At 46.1% G+C, this 14944-nt stretch overlaps 1 protein-coding gene across 2 annotated transcripts in view; it reads left to right on the forward strand.

Annotated features, from left to right (window-relative positions):
• The window catches only part of Dnaja3 (DnaJ heat shock protein family (Hsp40) member A3), a 29638-nt gene that overhangs the window by 13198 nt on the left and 1496 nt on the right, over window positions 1–14944 (forward strand). Inside the window, exons 5-11 of one of the 2 annotated variants that reach the window (XM_052759290.1) lie at window positions 264–416; window positions 2713–2860; window positions 3261–3325; window positions 7848–7976; window positions 9136–9251; window positions 9871–9968; window positions 14708–14824. In XM_052759290.1, coding sequence (XP_052615250.1) covers window positions 264–416; window positions 2713–2860; window positions 3261–3325; window positions 7848–7976; window positions 9136–9251; window positions 9871–9968; window positions 14708–14811 — 813 coding nt within the window. In that variant the 3' untranslated portion in view covers window positions 14812–14824. The remainder of the gene's footprint in view (window positions 1–263; window positions 417–2712; window positions 2861–3260; window positions 3326–7847; window positions 7977–9135; window positions 9252–9870; window positions 9969–14707; window positions 14825–14944) is intronic. The other variant, XM_052759292.1, reaches the window with a different exon arrangement.

The following is a 14944-nucleotide window of genomic DNA, read 5'->3' on the forward strand; positions in this document are numbered from 1 at the left end:
TCTAGATTTAGGCCAAAGCAAATGCTACATGCAGGTATTATTCCCGACTTCAGCTGATGAGTAAATTTTCACTTAATACGTGTTAAAATCTGTATATGTAAAGCTAGATCAGTTAAGTGAATGGCACTCATTCTTACCCGGCAGAGCCTACATTACATATGTTTGGTAGTTAGAGAGTAACTGCAGGCTAGTGCCCTCCTGTCCTGAAGCAGCATCACTGCAGTCATTGTAAAGCAGTAACAGGCCATGCCTCACTCTTTTAGTACATCATGGAGTTGACATTCAATCAAGCCGCCAAGGGTGTCAACAAGGAGTTCACCGTGAACCTCATGGACACCTGTGAGCGTTGTGACGGCAAGGGGAACGAGCCCGGAACCAAAGTGCAGCATTGTCACTACTGCAGCGGCTCCGGCATGGTAAGGATGCTTTGGGCCCTCCCACTCCTCTGGGTAGTAGTCCGTTACCCACCTACCTGTGCTGCCCCAACCGTTCCCTCCTCTGTTCCAGAGATCCTTTAGATGTTCCTGGGGCTTAGGCTGGGCGCTGTAGCACTGCACTGCTGCCTCAACCTCACTGTGTGACTGAGGATGACTTTGAATTTGTAATCCTCCTTTAGCTTCCAAGTGCTAGGATTCCACCCTGGTTTTTGTTTTGTTTGTTTGTTTGTTTGTTTTTTGTTTTTTGTTCTTTCTTAGGGAGTGGAGATTAGAGGAAGGACAGGGTCTTAATCTTTAACCCAGGCATACTGCTAGCATTAGACTCTTGAGTACTGGGATTATGAGAATGTGTCATCATGTCTGGTTATAATCCCACCCTATCCCCATGCACATCCCCACCCCCACCCCAGACAGAGTTTCTCTGTGTAGCCCGGGCTGTCCTGGAACTCGATTTGTAGACCAGGCTGGCCTTGAACTCACAGAGATCCACCTGCCTCTGCCTCCTGAGTGCTGGGATTAAAGGTGTGCGCTACCACCGCCTGGCTTGCCTGGTTATAATTTTTAAAAGTATTTTTTTATTATTACATTTATTTATTCATTGTATGTACATGTGTGCCATGCCCATATGTACCATTCAAAGAACAACTTGTGGGATTCCATTTTCTTCATCATGTGGGACCCAGTGTTTGAACTCAAGTCATTAGCCTTGGTGGCAAGTGCCTTTACCTGCTGAGCCATCTCCCCAGTCCATTTTATATATGTGGGGTTTTTTTGGTTTTGTTTCTTTTTCTTTTCTTTTTTTTTTGAGATAGGGTTTCTTTGTGTATGCTTGACTGGCTGGTCTCAAAATCACAGAGATCTGCCTGTCTCCACCTCCAAGTCCTGAGATTGAAGGTGCGGGCCACCACTGCCTGACTATTTTTTATTTTATTTGTGAGACAGGGTCTGGATGTGTACTTCTGGCTGGTCAGAAACTTGCTGTATAGACTATACTAGCTTCAATTTCAGAATTTTTTTCTGTACCATGTACAGGCATTTAGAGTTCTTGGGGCTGTTTCTAATTGATGAGCATGTTCTTAGCAGGCTCAAGGCCCTGAATTCATACTTTGTTCTATTTGAGATAGGGTTTAACTCTAATCTCGGCTGGCTTGGAACTCAATATAGACCCCAGGCTAACTTTGGACATGAGACAATCTTTATTTGTCAGCCTCGTTGGTGCTGTGAAAGCAAATGTGAGCCATCACGCCCAGCTGCAGCCTTGATTCAATCCCAGCACACACATATACACACATGTACATGGGGGATGGTGCAGAGAAAGCCAACCAAAATGATATAAGTTCATTGAAAATTTTTGACTTCAGAGCTGGGTGTGGTAGTGTATACCTGTACTCCCAGCACTTGGTAGGTGGATTCGGAAACATCAGAAGTTCAAGTTTATCCTCTAGTACATAGCAAGTTTGAGTCCAGCCTGGGCCACAGGAGATATCATCCCTCTTCCTCCAACAAAAAAAGAAGTTCAAATTAGCAGTGTGAGCACCTATACCTGTTTTCTTTCTTTTTTTCTTTATTATGTATACAGTGTTCTGCCAGCATGTATGCCTTCATGCCAGAAGAGGGCACCAGATCTCATTACAGGTGGTGGTGAGCCACCATGTGGTTGCTGGGAACTGAATTCAGGACCTCTGGAAGAGCAGCCAGTGCTCTTTACCTTGAGCCGTCTCTCCAGCCCTGTACCTGTTTTCTTAGGCAGTGTGTTTTGGAGCAGCACGTGCACACAAGAAGTCCATTGTTGACCCTCCTTCCCTTCACTCCCTTTTCTCTCTCACTTAAAATTGAAGATTATTGCTGGGCAGTGGTGGTGCCCACCTTTAATCCCATCGCTCAGGAGGCAGGTGGATGTCTGAGTTCCAGGCCAGCCTGGTCTACAAAGCAAATTCCAGGATAGCCAGAGCTACACACAGAGAAACACTGTCTCAAAAAACAAAAACAAACAAACAAAGATGATTATTCTTTGAAAGTTTCAGACACATATATAATGTATTTTATTCTCATCCACCCTCCTCATTGGGAGTGGGGAGTGAGCAGAGTCTCATGTAACCCTAGCCTCAACTTACTATACAGCTAAGGCTGACCTTGAACTCCTGATCTCCTGCTTCTACCCTCCACATGTTGGGATCATAGACCTGTGCCACTTAACCTGGATGTAACCCTTAATCAAACATTTTTAGATAAAACAATGTACCCGCATATTCAGCATTTTCCTTCTGTTCCTCAGGAAACTGTCAATACAGGTCCTTTTGTGATGCGGTCCACATGTCGGAGATGTGGTGGCCGGGGCTCCATCGTCACAACTCCTTGTGTGGTCTGCAGAGGAGCAGGACAAGCCAAGCAGAAGAAGCGAGTGACAATCCCTGTGCCTGCAGGTGGGCCACTGCCCAGGAGATGGGCCAGCTCTGTGGTGTCCTGTGTCTGCATGATTGCAGAGCTAGACGTAAGGCCCTTGGTCCTCAGGTCTGAGGAGGAACTAGAATCTGTTGCAGTCTTCCTTTACACCAGTCATTCTTACAGTGTACCCATTCTGCTCCCAGATGGGATGCTACAGCTTCCTGTCCTCTGTCACTTCTGTCCTCATGCAGTGAGGACTGGCCTTAACAGGAGACAAGCTAGTTATATGTGACACCTGTTGATAAGTCTGAGGTCAGCCTGAGATACATGGTGAGACCCCATCTCCAAAATAAGACAAGAAACCTGGTCAACTGGGTTTCCTGGGTAGAGGTGGGAGACCCCTACCATAACTGCTGTTTGGAACTTTTATTCTCCTAGGAGTTGAAGATGGTCAGACTGTAAGGATGCCTGTGGGAAAACGAGAAATTTTTGTCACATTCAGGGTAGGTGCTTGCCTGTCAGCTTCTGTTGGGTCCTTGTTCTCTTGGAGTGGGTGCAGCTGAGATTGCTCGTTGTTGTAAGGTTCATGGGCACAGTTGTTACTGTTCCAAGTTCAAGGCTGCTCAGGCATGGTTATTAATTGTTTTCATGTCTGGATGCAGAGAATAAAGCTTCCTCACAACACTGACAAGTTAGAAACATAGCCAAGTGTGGTGGTGGTGCACACCTTTAATCCCAGCACTCGAGAGGAGAGGCAGGCAGATCTCTGAGTTCGAGGCCAGCCTGTCTACAGATTGAGTTCCAGGACAACCAGGGCAACACAGAGGAATCCTATCTTGAAAAAAAAGGAAAAAAGAAAGAAACATAGAAAACAAACCCCAGAACATCTGTGTGGGTGTGTGTTTTCAATTTTGGTTGTTTTTGTTTTTTGAGACAAGGTTTCTCTGTGTAGCCTTGGCTGTCCTAGAACTCACTCTGTAGACCAGGCTGGCCCTGAACTCACAGAGGTCTGCCTACCTCTGCCTCCTGAATGCTGGAATTCAAGGTGTGGGCCACCACCACCCGGATGTGTGTGTTCTTATTCCTATATAAATTGTTGATCAGAAAGCAAACCCTTTTTAAAAATGTTCTAATTCGCCGGGCGGTGGTGGCGCACGCCTTTAATCCCAGCACTCGGGAGGCAGAGGCAGGCGGATCTCTGTGAGTTCGAGGCCAGCCTGGTCTCCAAAGCGAGTACCAGGAAAGGCGCAAAGCTACACAGAGAAACCCTGTCTCGAAAAACCAAAAAAAAAAAAAAAAAAAATGTTCTAATTCTTTGGTTTTTTGAGACAGGGTTTCTCTGTATAGTCCTGACTGTCCTGGAACTTGTTCTGCAGACCAGGCTGGCCTTGAATTCAGAAATCTGCCTGCCTCTGCTTCCCAAGTGCTAGGATTAAAGGCGCGTGCCACCATGCCCAGCCAGAGAGAGCAAGTTATAATACTATAGTTTTATTTGTTTATTTAGCAATGCTAGAAATTAAACACACAGCTTTCTGCATGCTAGCAAAGTACTCACACCGTTAACCCCAAAATGGTTTTCTCTGGTAACAGAAAGACTTAAGACTAGATTTGTATCTGAGAAAAACCCATGTAAATGTAGCATGTATTGGGTCAAGGGGTGTATATGACAGCCCTGTTTATAACAGCAAGACACTGGTGACAAGACACTGGTGACAAACCTGTTGTTTGTCAAGAAGAAGTCATCAAACTGCTGTGTAGCAGAACACTGTCTATCAATCTGTCAGAAGGCAAGAACCACAGGTGAGCATGAGGTACTTCGTCACCGACCACAGGGGAAGGAAAACAGATTGTTACAGGCTGGAAAGTACAGGAGGCTGATTGATTATGTGTTGTTTGGGAACGTAGAAAGGCACAGTAAAAGTAAAGGCATGCTTGTAAGGTTGATAAGTGCCAGATTCAGGGTAGTGATTAACTAAGAACCATAAAGAAAGTTACATTTGTAATTTTTCTTTCCCCATTTTTGAGCCAGGATCTCTCTGTGTTGTTCAGGTTGGCCTGGAATGCATGAGTGCTCTGTCTTAGCCTCTAGAATGTTGGTATTATAGGTGTGGACCACCTTGTAATGTTTTAATTCTGTGAGCATGATTGTAGGTGTACTGGTTGCTATTTTCTTTCTGTCTTTCTGTCTGTCTGTCTTTCTCTCCCCCCCCCCCCCCCTTTCTTTCTTTCTGTTTGTTTGTTTTTTTTCCGAGACCGGGTTTCTCTGTGTAGACCTGGCTGTCCTGGAACTTGTTCTGCAGGCCAGGCTGGTCTCGAATTCAGAGATCTGTCTGCCTCTGCTTCCTGAGTGCTGAGATTAAAAGGGTGCACCACTACTGCCTGGCTACTTTGCCTTTTTCTATATGTGCGATATTTCATTATTTGACTCAAGTACTAGGTATAGTGGCACATGCCTGTAATCTTAGCACTTGGGATATGGAGGTAGGAGGATTCAAGACCAGCCTAGTCTATATAACAAAACCATATCTTTTTTATGTTTTGTTTTGTTTTTTTGTTTTTCGAGACAGAGTTTCTCTGTGTAGCTTTGCGTCTTTTCTGGAACTCACTTGGTAGTCCAGGCTGGCCTTGAACTCACAGAGATCCGCCTGGCTCTGCCTCCCGAGTGCTGGGATTAAAGGCGTGCGCCGCCACCACCACCGCCCGGCAAAACCATATCTTTTTTGTTGTTGTTGTTTTTTAATGCTTACTTTTTTTTTTTCCCAGAATTGAGGATGGAACCCAGGGCCTTGTGCTTACTAGGCAAGCGCTCTACCACTGAGCTTTTAAATATGTGCATGTATATGTGTGTCAGGGGATATGTACATGGGTACACGTGTTTAAGGAGGCCTGATTCATCAGATTCCCTGAAGCCGGAGTTTATAGGTGGTTATGAGCCACCTGACATGGGTACTGGGAATGGAACTCAGGTCCTCTGGAAGAGCAGTACATACTTTTAACCACTGAGCTATCTCTCTACCCCCTCCCCCAAATGCTGTCTTTAAAAACAAGACTAAAAAAGAAAACTAGAAATAGGACTCAGGATGTAGGTAAAGTGCCTTGTGTACACAAAAGCCCAGGGTTCAGTCATCAACACTGTATAAAACTGGCCATGGTAGTGCACACCTGTAATCCCAGCACTTGGAAGGTAGAGGCTGGAGGATCAGAAGTTCAAAGTCATCCTCAGCCTCACAGAGAATTTGAAGCCAGCCTGACTTGATGATCCCCTATCTCAAAAAATATCCCCCTCCTCCAAATACTACAAACAAACCCAGTGGCAAAGCTGGTATAGTGACACTGACCTGGAGTCCCACTCCAGCAAGGCATTGGTTTACAGAAGTCCATGAATGTGGAGCCTACCTACAGTGAGATCTTCTCTCAAACCAAAGTTAGCGCAGTACATAAAAATAACGTGAAGACTGAATCCTCCAGACAGAAATCAAAGGTGGTGCTGGGCTATAGTTTAGTGCAAGGCCCTGTGTTCTAGCCCCATCTGAAAGATTGCATGTTTGAATACATGTGTGTGTATGCATGTAGAGGACAGAGGTTGATGTCTGGTACCTTTTTTGATTCCTCTACCCCTTATTTTTTGAGACAGTTTCTTGCGGAAGCTGGAGCCCATTGATTCATCTAGGCCTTCTGGCTAGTGAGCTCAAGAGATCCACCTGTACGTACACACACACACACACACACACACACACAGCAGTGGCTAGGATCACAAATGTGTACTCCCATGCCCAGCTTTTACACTGTGGATCCTCCTACTTGTGTGGCAGGTACTTCCCTAGCCCCTGTAAATCTTTTTATATTATTATTATTATTATTTTTGGTTTTTCGAAACAGAGTTTCTCTGTGTAGTTTTGGAGCCTGTCCTGGAACTTGCTCTGTAGCCCAGGCTGGCCTCGAACTCACAGAGATCCACTTGCCTCTGCCTCCCAAGTGCTGAGATTAAAGGTGTGTGCCACCACACCTGGCCCTGTAAATCAATTTTATCTTTGTAGAAGTTTTGGTCTTTGTTTAACAATCTTTCTTTTTTTTTTTAAAAAAAAAAAAAACCATTTAATCAATTTAACCATTTAGCCAAACATTCACACAGTTCTGGATTGCCCAACTTTACCTCCTAAGGCCCACTTAGCATTTTTGCTAAGCTTCCCTTCCCCTATACTTAAATGTTAGGACTCCCTGGTGGACAAGACCCATCATAGAAGCCTCATCCAGAGTTGGTCCAGGAAGCCCTGATAAAGTGATTGGCAGTTCTGCCTACCCAGCAGAGGACTGCATTCTCAGCTGGGGAACAATCTTTCTAATTAGATAAGATTCAGGGAAAAATTAGAACACCAAATTGCATTCTTATTTTCTTTCTTTCTTTTTTTTTTTTTGTTTTTTGTTTTTGTTTTTGTTTTTTGAGACAGGGTTTCTCTGTGTAGTTTTGGTGTCTGTCCTGGATCTTGCTCTGTAGATCAGGCTGGCCTCGAACTCACAGACATCCGCCTGGCTCTGCCTCCTGAGTGCTGGGATTAAAGGTGTGTGACGCCACCGCCTGGCCCTTATTTCTTTTGTAAGGTTTTTTTGGTTTTTGTTTTTTGTTTTTTTTAAAGATTTATTTATTTATTATGTATATGGAAGAGGGTGCCAGATCTCATTACAGACGGTTGTGAGCCACCATGTGGGTGCTGGGAATTGAACTCAGGACCTCTGGAAGAGCAGTCGGTGCTCTTAACCTCTGAGCCATCTCTCCAGCCCCTTTTGTAAGGTTTTAATAGAGACTGAGGAAGTCTAGATAGTGCTCTGCTGTCCAGTGTGCATGGAGGATGTGTCCCTTCAGAGCCTTGGGGTGCTCTGAGGTACAGGTCTTCCTGTGCTATCTATTTAAGTGAAAAGGGGTTAAAGTGTGTGAGACCCCAAGCTCAGGTCTGAAGACACAGGGCTGATGTCCAGCCTCAGGCAACATTTCCACAGTGGTCACACTTGTCTTCTCTTTGACATTAGGTACAGAAAAGCCCTGTGTTCCGGAGGGACGGCGCAGACATCCACTCCGACCTCTTTATTTCAATAGCTCAAGCTATTCTTGGGGGTACAGCTAAAGCCCAGGGCTTATATGAGACAATCAATGTGACGGTAAGAGGTCATGAGGACAGCTGTCTTTGCACCCTGGCACCTTGTCGATCTTTTTCCTTTTCTTTTTCTGTCTCCCTTCCTTCCTCCCTCCCTCCCTTCTTTTCTTTTTTGAGACTGATGCTTTTTATGTACCCTCAGCTGACCTTGAACTTGTAATCCAGTTGCCTCAGCCTTCCATGTGCTATGATTACATGCATGTGCCACCATGCTCTGTTAATTTTTTCTAAAATGGGAAATACCTGAGGTGGTCCTAAACCTGAGTGTCCAGCCTGTCAGGGATTCTGAGAGTAGAAGAGACATTGGAGCCTGTGACACTAAGAGCTTCAGACTATTCCTTGAGTAGTCATCACAACTCCAGGCCTTTCTCTTTACTGTTGGCAATGGTTCTTGGTCTGTGTCTCCTCTTCCACTGGTCAGGGTCCCAGGAATTGAGGGCATGAGTTACACACTGTGGTAGGTGCTCTTTGTTCATGGTCCTACCTGTGGTCTGTCTTGGGGAGCAGGTGTCTTAGGGACTGTGTCTTAATCTGTTGAGCACCTCTAGTTTTTTGTTTTGTTTTGAAGATTTGCTTGTTTTACATGTTTTGCCTGCATGTATGTGTGTGAGGATGTCAGATCCCCTGGAACTGGAGTTAGGCAGTTGTGAGCTGCCATGTGGGTGCTGGGAATTGAACTTGGGTCTTTTGGAAAAGCATCCAGTGCTCTTAACCACTGAGCCATCTCTCCAGTCCCCAGACCATCTCTAGTTGTAATTGTAGCTGTAGTGGACAGCTTCCTGTACCCACCCTTATATTTGCCTCAGGGCCTTCTCCAGCCTCTGGGTTTGGAGACTTTGAGCCTGCCTTAGGCCTTGGCAGTGGTCACTGTGGGCAGATACTCCCACCCCTCACCTGGAGACGGTCTGCTTCTCCAGGGTCCTTGCTGTCCAGCCCCTGAGAATAATGGAGCAAGCTTAGTCTCACACCTGCTTTCACCTTTGTGCTCCTAAGTCTTTGCTTCTCTCCTCACATCTGTTTCATGGACTCAGCTGTCTCACAACTGTGTGGCTAGCTGGTTCTGCACACTGGTGCAAGTCCCTTTTTGAAGACGGCTTTCTCTGTGTAGTTTTATTTTTGGACAGTGGGAACCAGGGAACATCAGCGTATTCCTTTCTCACTAGATCCCTTCTGGGATTCAGACAGACCAGAGGATTCGCTTGTCTGGAAAAGGCATCCCCCGGATTAATAGCTATGGCTATGGCGACCACTACATTCATATCAAGATCAGAGTTCCAAAGTAAGTGTTCACTGAGACTATGGCCAAGACCACCAGACCCCATACACACAGATGCAGCGAACAGGTACCCTTCGAGCCTTTTACCTATCAGGCCCAGCATGTAGCAGTTCAGCTGCCCTTTGAGCTCTTGGCTTGGGCAGGTTCTTTTCTTCCTGGAAGTCAGTTTTGTCCAGCCTGTGTTTCCCATCTGAGCAGTGGATATAGCAGGCTGGCTTCATTGGGTTGTGGAAGTATAAAAAGAATGACGCATAGATGCTAACTAAACTCCTGATGTGTTCTGGGCAGAATGCTGTGGCACCCAGCATGGGGTATGCCCTGCTCCTCTGCCTGGCGGGCCAGTTCCAGTTCTTATGCCTGTTGTAAGATTACTTTTTTACCTGCTGCTCACAGGCACACATAGAGCATGGACACCCCATCCCCACCCTTGTAAGTATCTAGCATAACAGTAATGACAATTGAAACTACTCAGAGTTTTAGAGAGAAGCTCTGACCTGTGACCCTCAGTCCCTCAGCACTAGCTTGGTATGCACCCTGCCTGGGTCAGAAACTTAGCTGCATTGTGTCCTTTCAAGAGCTGCCTGCAGGGAGTGCTTGGCCACTAACTGTTCTTGGTCCACAGGAGGCTAACCAGTAGGCAGCAGAACCTGATCCTGAGCTATGCCGAGGATGAGACTGATGTGGAGGGGACAGTGAATGGTGTCACCCACACAAGCACTGGTAAGGGGCCTGGGAATAATGTGGTGACATAAGGGACCTCTGAGTCTCTGAAGGGTTGACAGACAATTCAAACCATGTTTGATTTCTGCTTGAGTTTTCATAGGTCCCCAAAAGGGTCATGGGAAGAGGTGTCCTGTGGGAGTGTAACCATATCCCATTGAAGTGCCCCTCTTTCACGGCATGCATGTGCTTAGACAGCACAGGACCACCCCCTGCCCAGCAGTTCTGTCTCAGAGCTGTTGTTCTGAGTTCTAGCCTTGGTTCTGCCATTTGCCTTGTGACTTTGGGCACTTCCCTCCAAGAGTTCTTTGTAACCGCTTAAGAAGGAGATCAATTGGACAGATCTGTGCCTTCCTGACCTCGAACATTTTACCAGAATTCCAAAGTAAACAGTGGTAACAACAATGTAAAAATCCTATCAGGACAAAGGATAGCTTTGATCTCTTGATTGAATGAACAAATTTGTTACCCAAACGTATCAAATGTTATGCTCTGCGAACACAAGTGGTGTGATGTCTGGGCTGGAACTTTGCTGTGGCCCCGTTAGCTGTATGTCAGGTGAGGCCTCTGTTGACTGGGGCAGGTCAGAACGTGCTGTGCCCAGGCTGCACTTGTTTCTACCTCATTGCATCATTTTGTTTTTCTGGGAACCTGGATGGAGTTCTCCGATCTGGAATGGCCTTAGATTGGTGTATGGTAATTCACAGTGGATTTGCAGAGCTGGGGCAGCTTTTCCAGCAGAGTAGAGGGAGGATGAGTTCTCTGAAAGTAGATATACATGGAAATGGAACTTCCAGCAGCCTTCCTGTTTATAGCTGGACCAAACACCAAATGGCATTTATTTTAATGGTTGGATACATAATACACATACTTTGCCAGGTGGTGGTGGTGCACGCCTTTAATCCTAGCACTCTGGAGGCAGAGCCAGACAGATCTCTGTGAGTTTGAGGCCAGCCTGGTCTACAGAGCGAGATCCAGGACAGACACCAAAACTACACAGAGAAACCCTGTCTGGAAAAACAAACAAAACAAAACAAAACAAAACAAATATATATCTGTATTACTCTTTGTTCTTATTCATGTTTATTTGTTTGAGATGGTCTTGGCCCTTAACTTGAGATCTAGTACTTAGCCTTCTGAGAGCTGGGATTAAGGCTTGTGCCACCATACCAGCTCATTTGTTTTATCTTTAAACTAAATAGAAAGTGGGACTGTTCTTCCATAGAATTCTCATTGTGAACCTGTAACTTCTTCCTCACATACCCCCAAGATCTCATAATATATGAGATTTATTCTGCACACAACTGTTTTCTTCTTCTGCCCACCAGGGAGCTAATGTTCTACAGGGCTGGGCTCAGGTTGGGGCATTGGCATTTCCCCATGGTCAAATATCGATACTATTTTTCTTCTATTAATCTGTTGTCATTTTTTTCAAAATTGTATCCCAATGGGAATTTGACTCCCAGATATGACTTTGTAGGCCTCCTTGGGTTTGATGTTCAGTATCACATGAACAAGGTGTGCAGGCCTGTAACCCTAGCATTTGGGAGGTGCAAGCAGGAGGGCCAAAGTTCATGAGCATTCTTGGCTACATCGAGAGTTAAAGACTAGCTTGAGACAGATGAAACTACCCCTACACTAACAAAATAATAAGAAGAGGCCCCAAGTTGGTGCAGTGGGTAAACGTCCTCGCCTCCAAGCCTGGTGACCTGAGCTTAACCCTGGAATCCACTTAGTGGAAGGAGAAAACCAATCCCACCACGTTGTCCTGACCGCCACATGCACACTGGGCATTGTTCCACACACCTGCAATCCCTACACTCAGGAGGCAGAGGCCAGAGGATCACCATAAATATAATGCCAGCCTGGTTTATATAGTGAGTTCCAGGCAATGCCGGGTTACATAGTGAGACTGTGGCTCAACACCCCACACCAGAACAGAGGAACACAACTACTCAGTACAGGCTTTGAGTGCTGTCACCTGGGTTTGAATAAGCTGCTCCTGAGGCTATGAAGAAAGTCACTCTTAGAATCCACTTGGAGAAGTACTGCAGTGCAGATAATCCAGTAGTCAACTTTTTCTAGACCTAAAATCTTTCTTATTTCTGACATTTAGCAAAATTGTAGGGTTTGTTGTTTGCTTTTGATTTGGGCTTTTATTTGGCTGGTTGTTTTAGTTTGGTTTTGTCTATAAGACAGCCTTGCTATGTTGCCGAGACTGGTGTGGAATTGAAGGCCCTCTGCCTGAGGCTCGTGAGTGGTGGGAACTAGAGTTCTACTAGAGCGGTTTGCATCCCCAGCTTCCCCCTGCTGTACTGCCAGCTGGTGGCATGATGGAGCACTGAGGGCTGGTACTCTTTAAGCTGGAACAGACTGCCTTGGGGCAGTGACCTTCCTGCTTAGTCTAAAGCATAGGGGTCTGTCCCCGGCTTATGGAAAGCACCTTTAGAGCCAGATGTTGACACAAACCTATAATCCCGGCTCTCAGGAGGGAGGCTAAGGCAGGAGAATTGGGAGTTCAAGGACACCCTGCCTCGAAGTAGCAACAGCAGCCTTGGAAGCCAAGGGCTCAAGTTTGTGTCCTGGTACCTAGGACACATCCTGCCTCCTCCACCCCAGCTAGTCCTCAGAAAGCAGGCTCTGAGAGAAAATGCTGTATTTATGCAGCACTCAGAACTGGTCACAAGCATGTGATTCAGAATTTCAAAGTCTTTGTGCTGGGAGTTCCTGGGGAGAGTAGGGGTAAATATGATCAAGATACATTATCTTCATGAATGAAATAGTAAATTAAGCCTGGCAGTAGTGGTGCCCACCTTTAAGCCCAGTACTTGGGAGGCAGAGGTAGGAGAATCTTTGAGGCCAGGCTTGTCTACAGAGCCAAGGCTACACAAGAAACCCTGTCTCAAAAAAACAAAAGAAGAGGAGCAGAATTGGGGGAGACATGACCTCCATATAATCGCACTGCAGAAAGTCCTCCACATGGATGACGACATAATGGCAGCTGCACCCTGGAGCTCCCCTTTCAGTCCCCTTCCGAGAACACACACTGTGGGGTGGAATTACATACGGCTAGCAGGAGGTGCAGGAGGGAGGGGAGGAGGGTCCCATGACCCTCTCCCCAAGCTAGCCTTCAAGATTATCAGAAGGATATTACCAATTTTGAGAGTACCTTGCAGGTAGTCCTAGCTGCTAGGACAGTGGTGGTTATGTTAGAGGGCAGTGTTCCATGAAACTTCGGACCCCACCCTACCCTTGTTCCCAGATCTGTGCCTCTGAGCTTTGGATACCTCCCTCTGAAGAGCCTCCACTGACTCAGACCTGATAGCTGTTGGAAGCTGGGACTATTTATTTTATTTTTATTTTCTTGAAATAAGGCTTTACTATGTAGCCTTGGATAGCCTGGAACTCGCTGTATCAACCAGGCTAGCCTCAAACCCAAAGAGATCTGGCTGTCTGCCTCTCAGATGCAGGGATTAAAAGTTATACCACCACACCAGGCTCTTTTAATTGGTTGTATGCCGTATAAGGGATGTGTGTCAGCAATATTAAAAACATGCTCTGTAAGCCTGTTAAGATGGCTCAGCAGGTAAGCCTGCTTGCCTCCAACCCTGACAAGCAGAGTTTGTTTCCTGGAGCCCACTTGGTGGAAGGACAGAACTGACCCTCACAAGCTGTCCTCTGACCTCCACATGTACTGGTCCATGCACCTGTATATGCACTTCCACACACATGCTTATACACACAAAGTACATAAATGTAAAAATTACCAGGCATGGTGGCTTATACCTATACCTAGGAGTAGTGGAACAGAAGGACCAATAGCTGAAAGCCAGTCTGGGCTACAGAGTGAGTCCAAGGTCAGCTTGGGCTATGAGACCTTGTCACAAATAAAGAAAAGCCAAAACAAACAAAATGGTGTTATAGGTATATAGTTTAACTCACAGCAAAGGTTTGCCTCCATCTTTCAAGGTTGGCAAGTTTCTTGTGACGAGGTGGGTAACCTCAGTCTTGGCTCTAAAAACCATCCATTGCAGTTGTGCATTATCTGCAGCAGTCAGAGTTAGATGCCAGAGTAATATACACCTCCCTGGCATTGTGAGAGACAAGTTGCAGTGTACAGCAGAGGATCTGGTGTAAGAGTGGTTCCCTCACTGGTTATCTTGGGCATGTTAATGTGTACACTAGGCAGCAGAAATATGCAGTGGGCTCAGAAATTGGATATTTTCTTGAGGTTTATTGATTATCTTGTAGCCAGTAGTTTAGTGGTTAAGAGCCTGGACTGGGTTTGAGCTTAGTTCCACTTCCTGCTGCCTGACTTTGGGATTCTAGGTGGACCTGACAACATTGCTTCTGTGTACATGCAGCTGTGATATGTACACATTAAATATGCTAAGATGATGAACTACTGTGTATAAGCTGTGTGGCTTAGCCTCAAGCCCTCTGGCATTTAGTGTTGCCTTTCTTGTTAGTGTGCAGATTATAGACAGTCTCTCTCCCTCTTTTTTCTCGTTTCCCTTCTATGGGTCTCTGACTCCAAGGAGAATTGTGATGTCCTGAGGCTCTGAGTGTCCCATTTGCTTTACTCTAACACTTGAGAGTGTTCCTGTGTTCCTCGAGTGGCCCTTGGCTGCCCTTTGAGTGCCAGCCCCTGGGCAGCTAGGCATGGGTAGGTGGGGATGGTGCTTGCTACATGGAGGTGTGCGATCTTGACCTTGGTTCTTTCTGCTGTTTGTGCCCAGGTGGCAGAACCATGGATAGCTGCGCAGAAAGCAAGGATAGGCGAGAGGCTGGGGAGGACAATGAGGGATTCCTTTCCAAACTTAAGAAAATGTTTACTTCCTGATACCCCTGCTGAGGTAGGAAAACCTGTGAGCTTTCTTCCCTGTTTCCCTCAGTGAACTAATCTCTCTTCTGGTCACTTTAACCAACATTGGACCCCACCCTACCCTACCCCAGAAGTGGGAGAGGTGCCAATC

Source organism: Peromyscus californicus, unplaced genomic scaffold (assembly GCF_007827085.1).
Source record: "Peromyscus californicus insignis strain IS unplaced genomic scaffold, ASM782708v3 Scaffold_3__1_contigs__length_106647218, whole genome shotgun sequence".
In the NCBI taxonomy this organism is placed as follows: domain Eukaryota; kingdom Metazoa; phylum Chordata; class Mammalia; order Rodentia; family Cricetidae; genus Peromyscus; species Peromyscus californicus.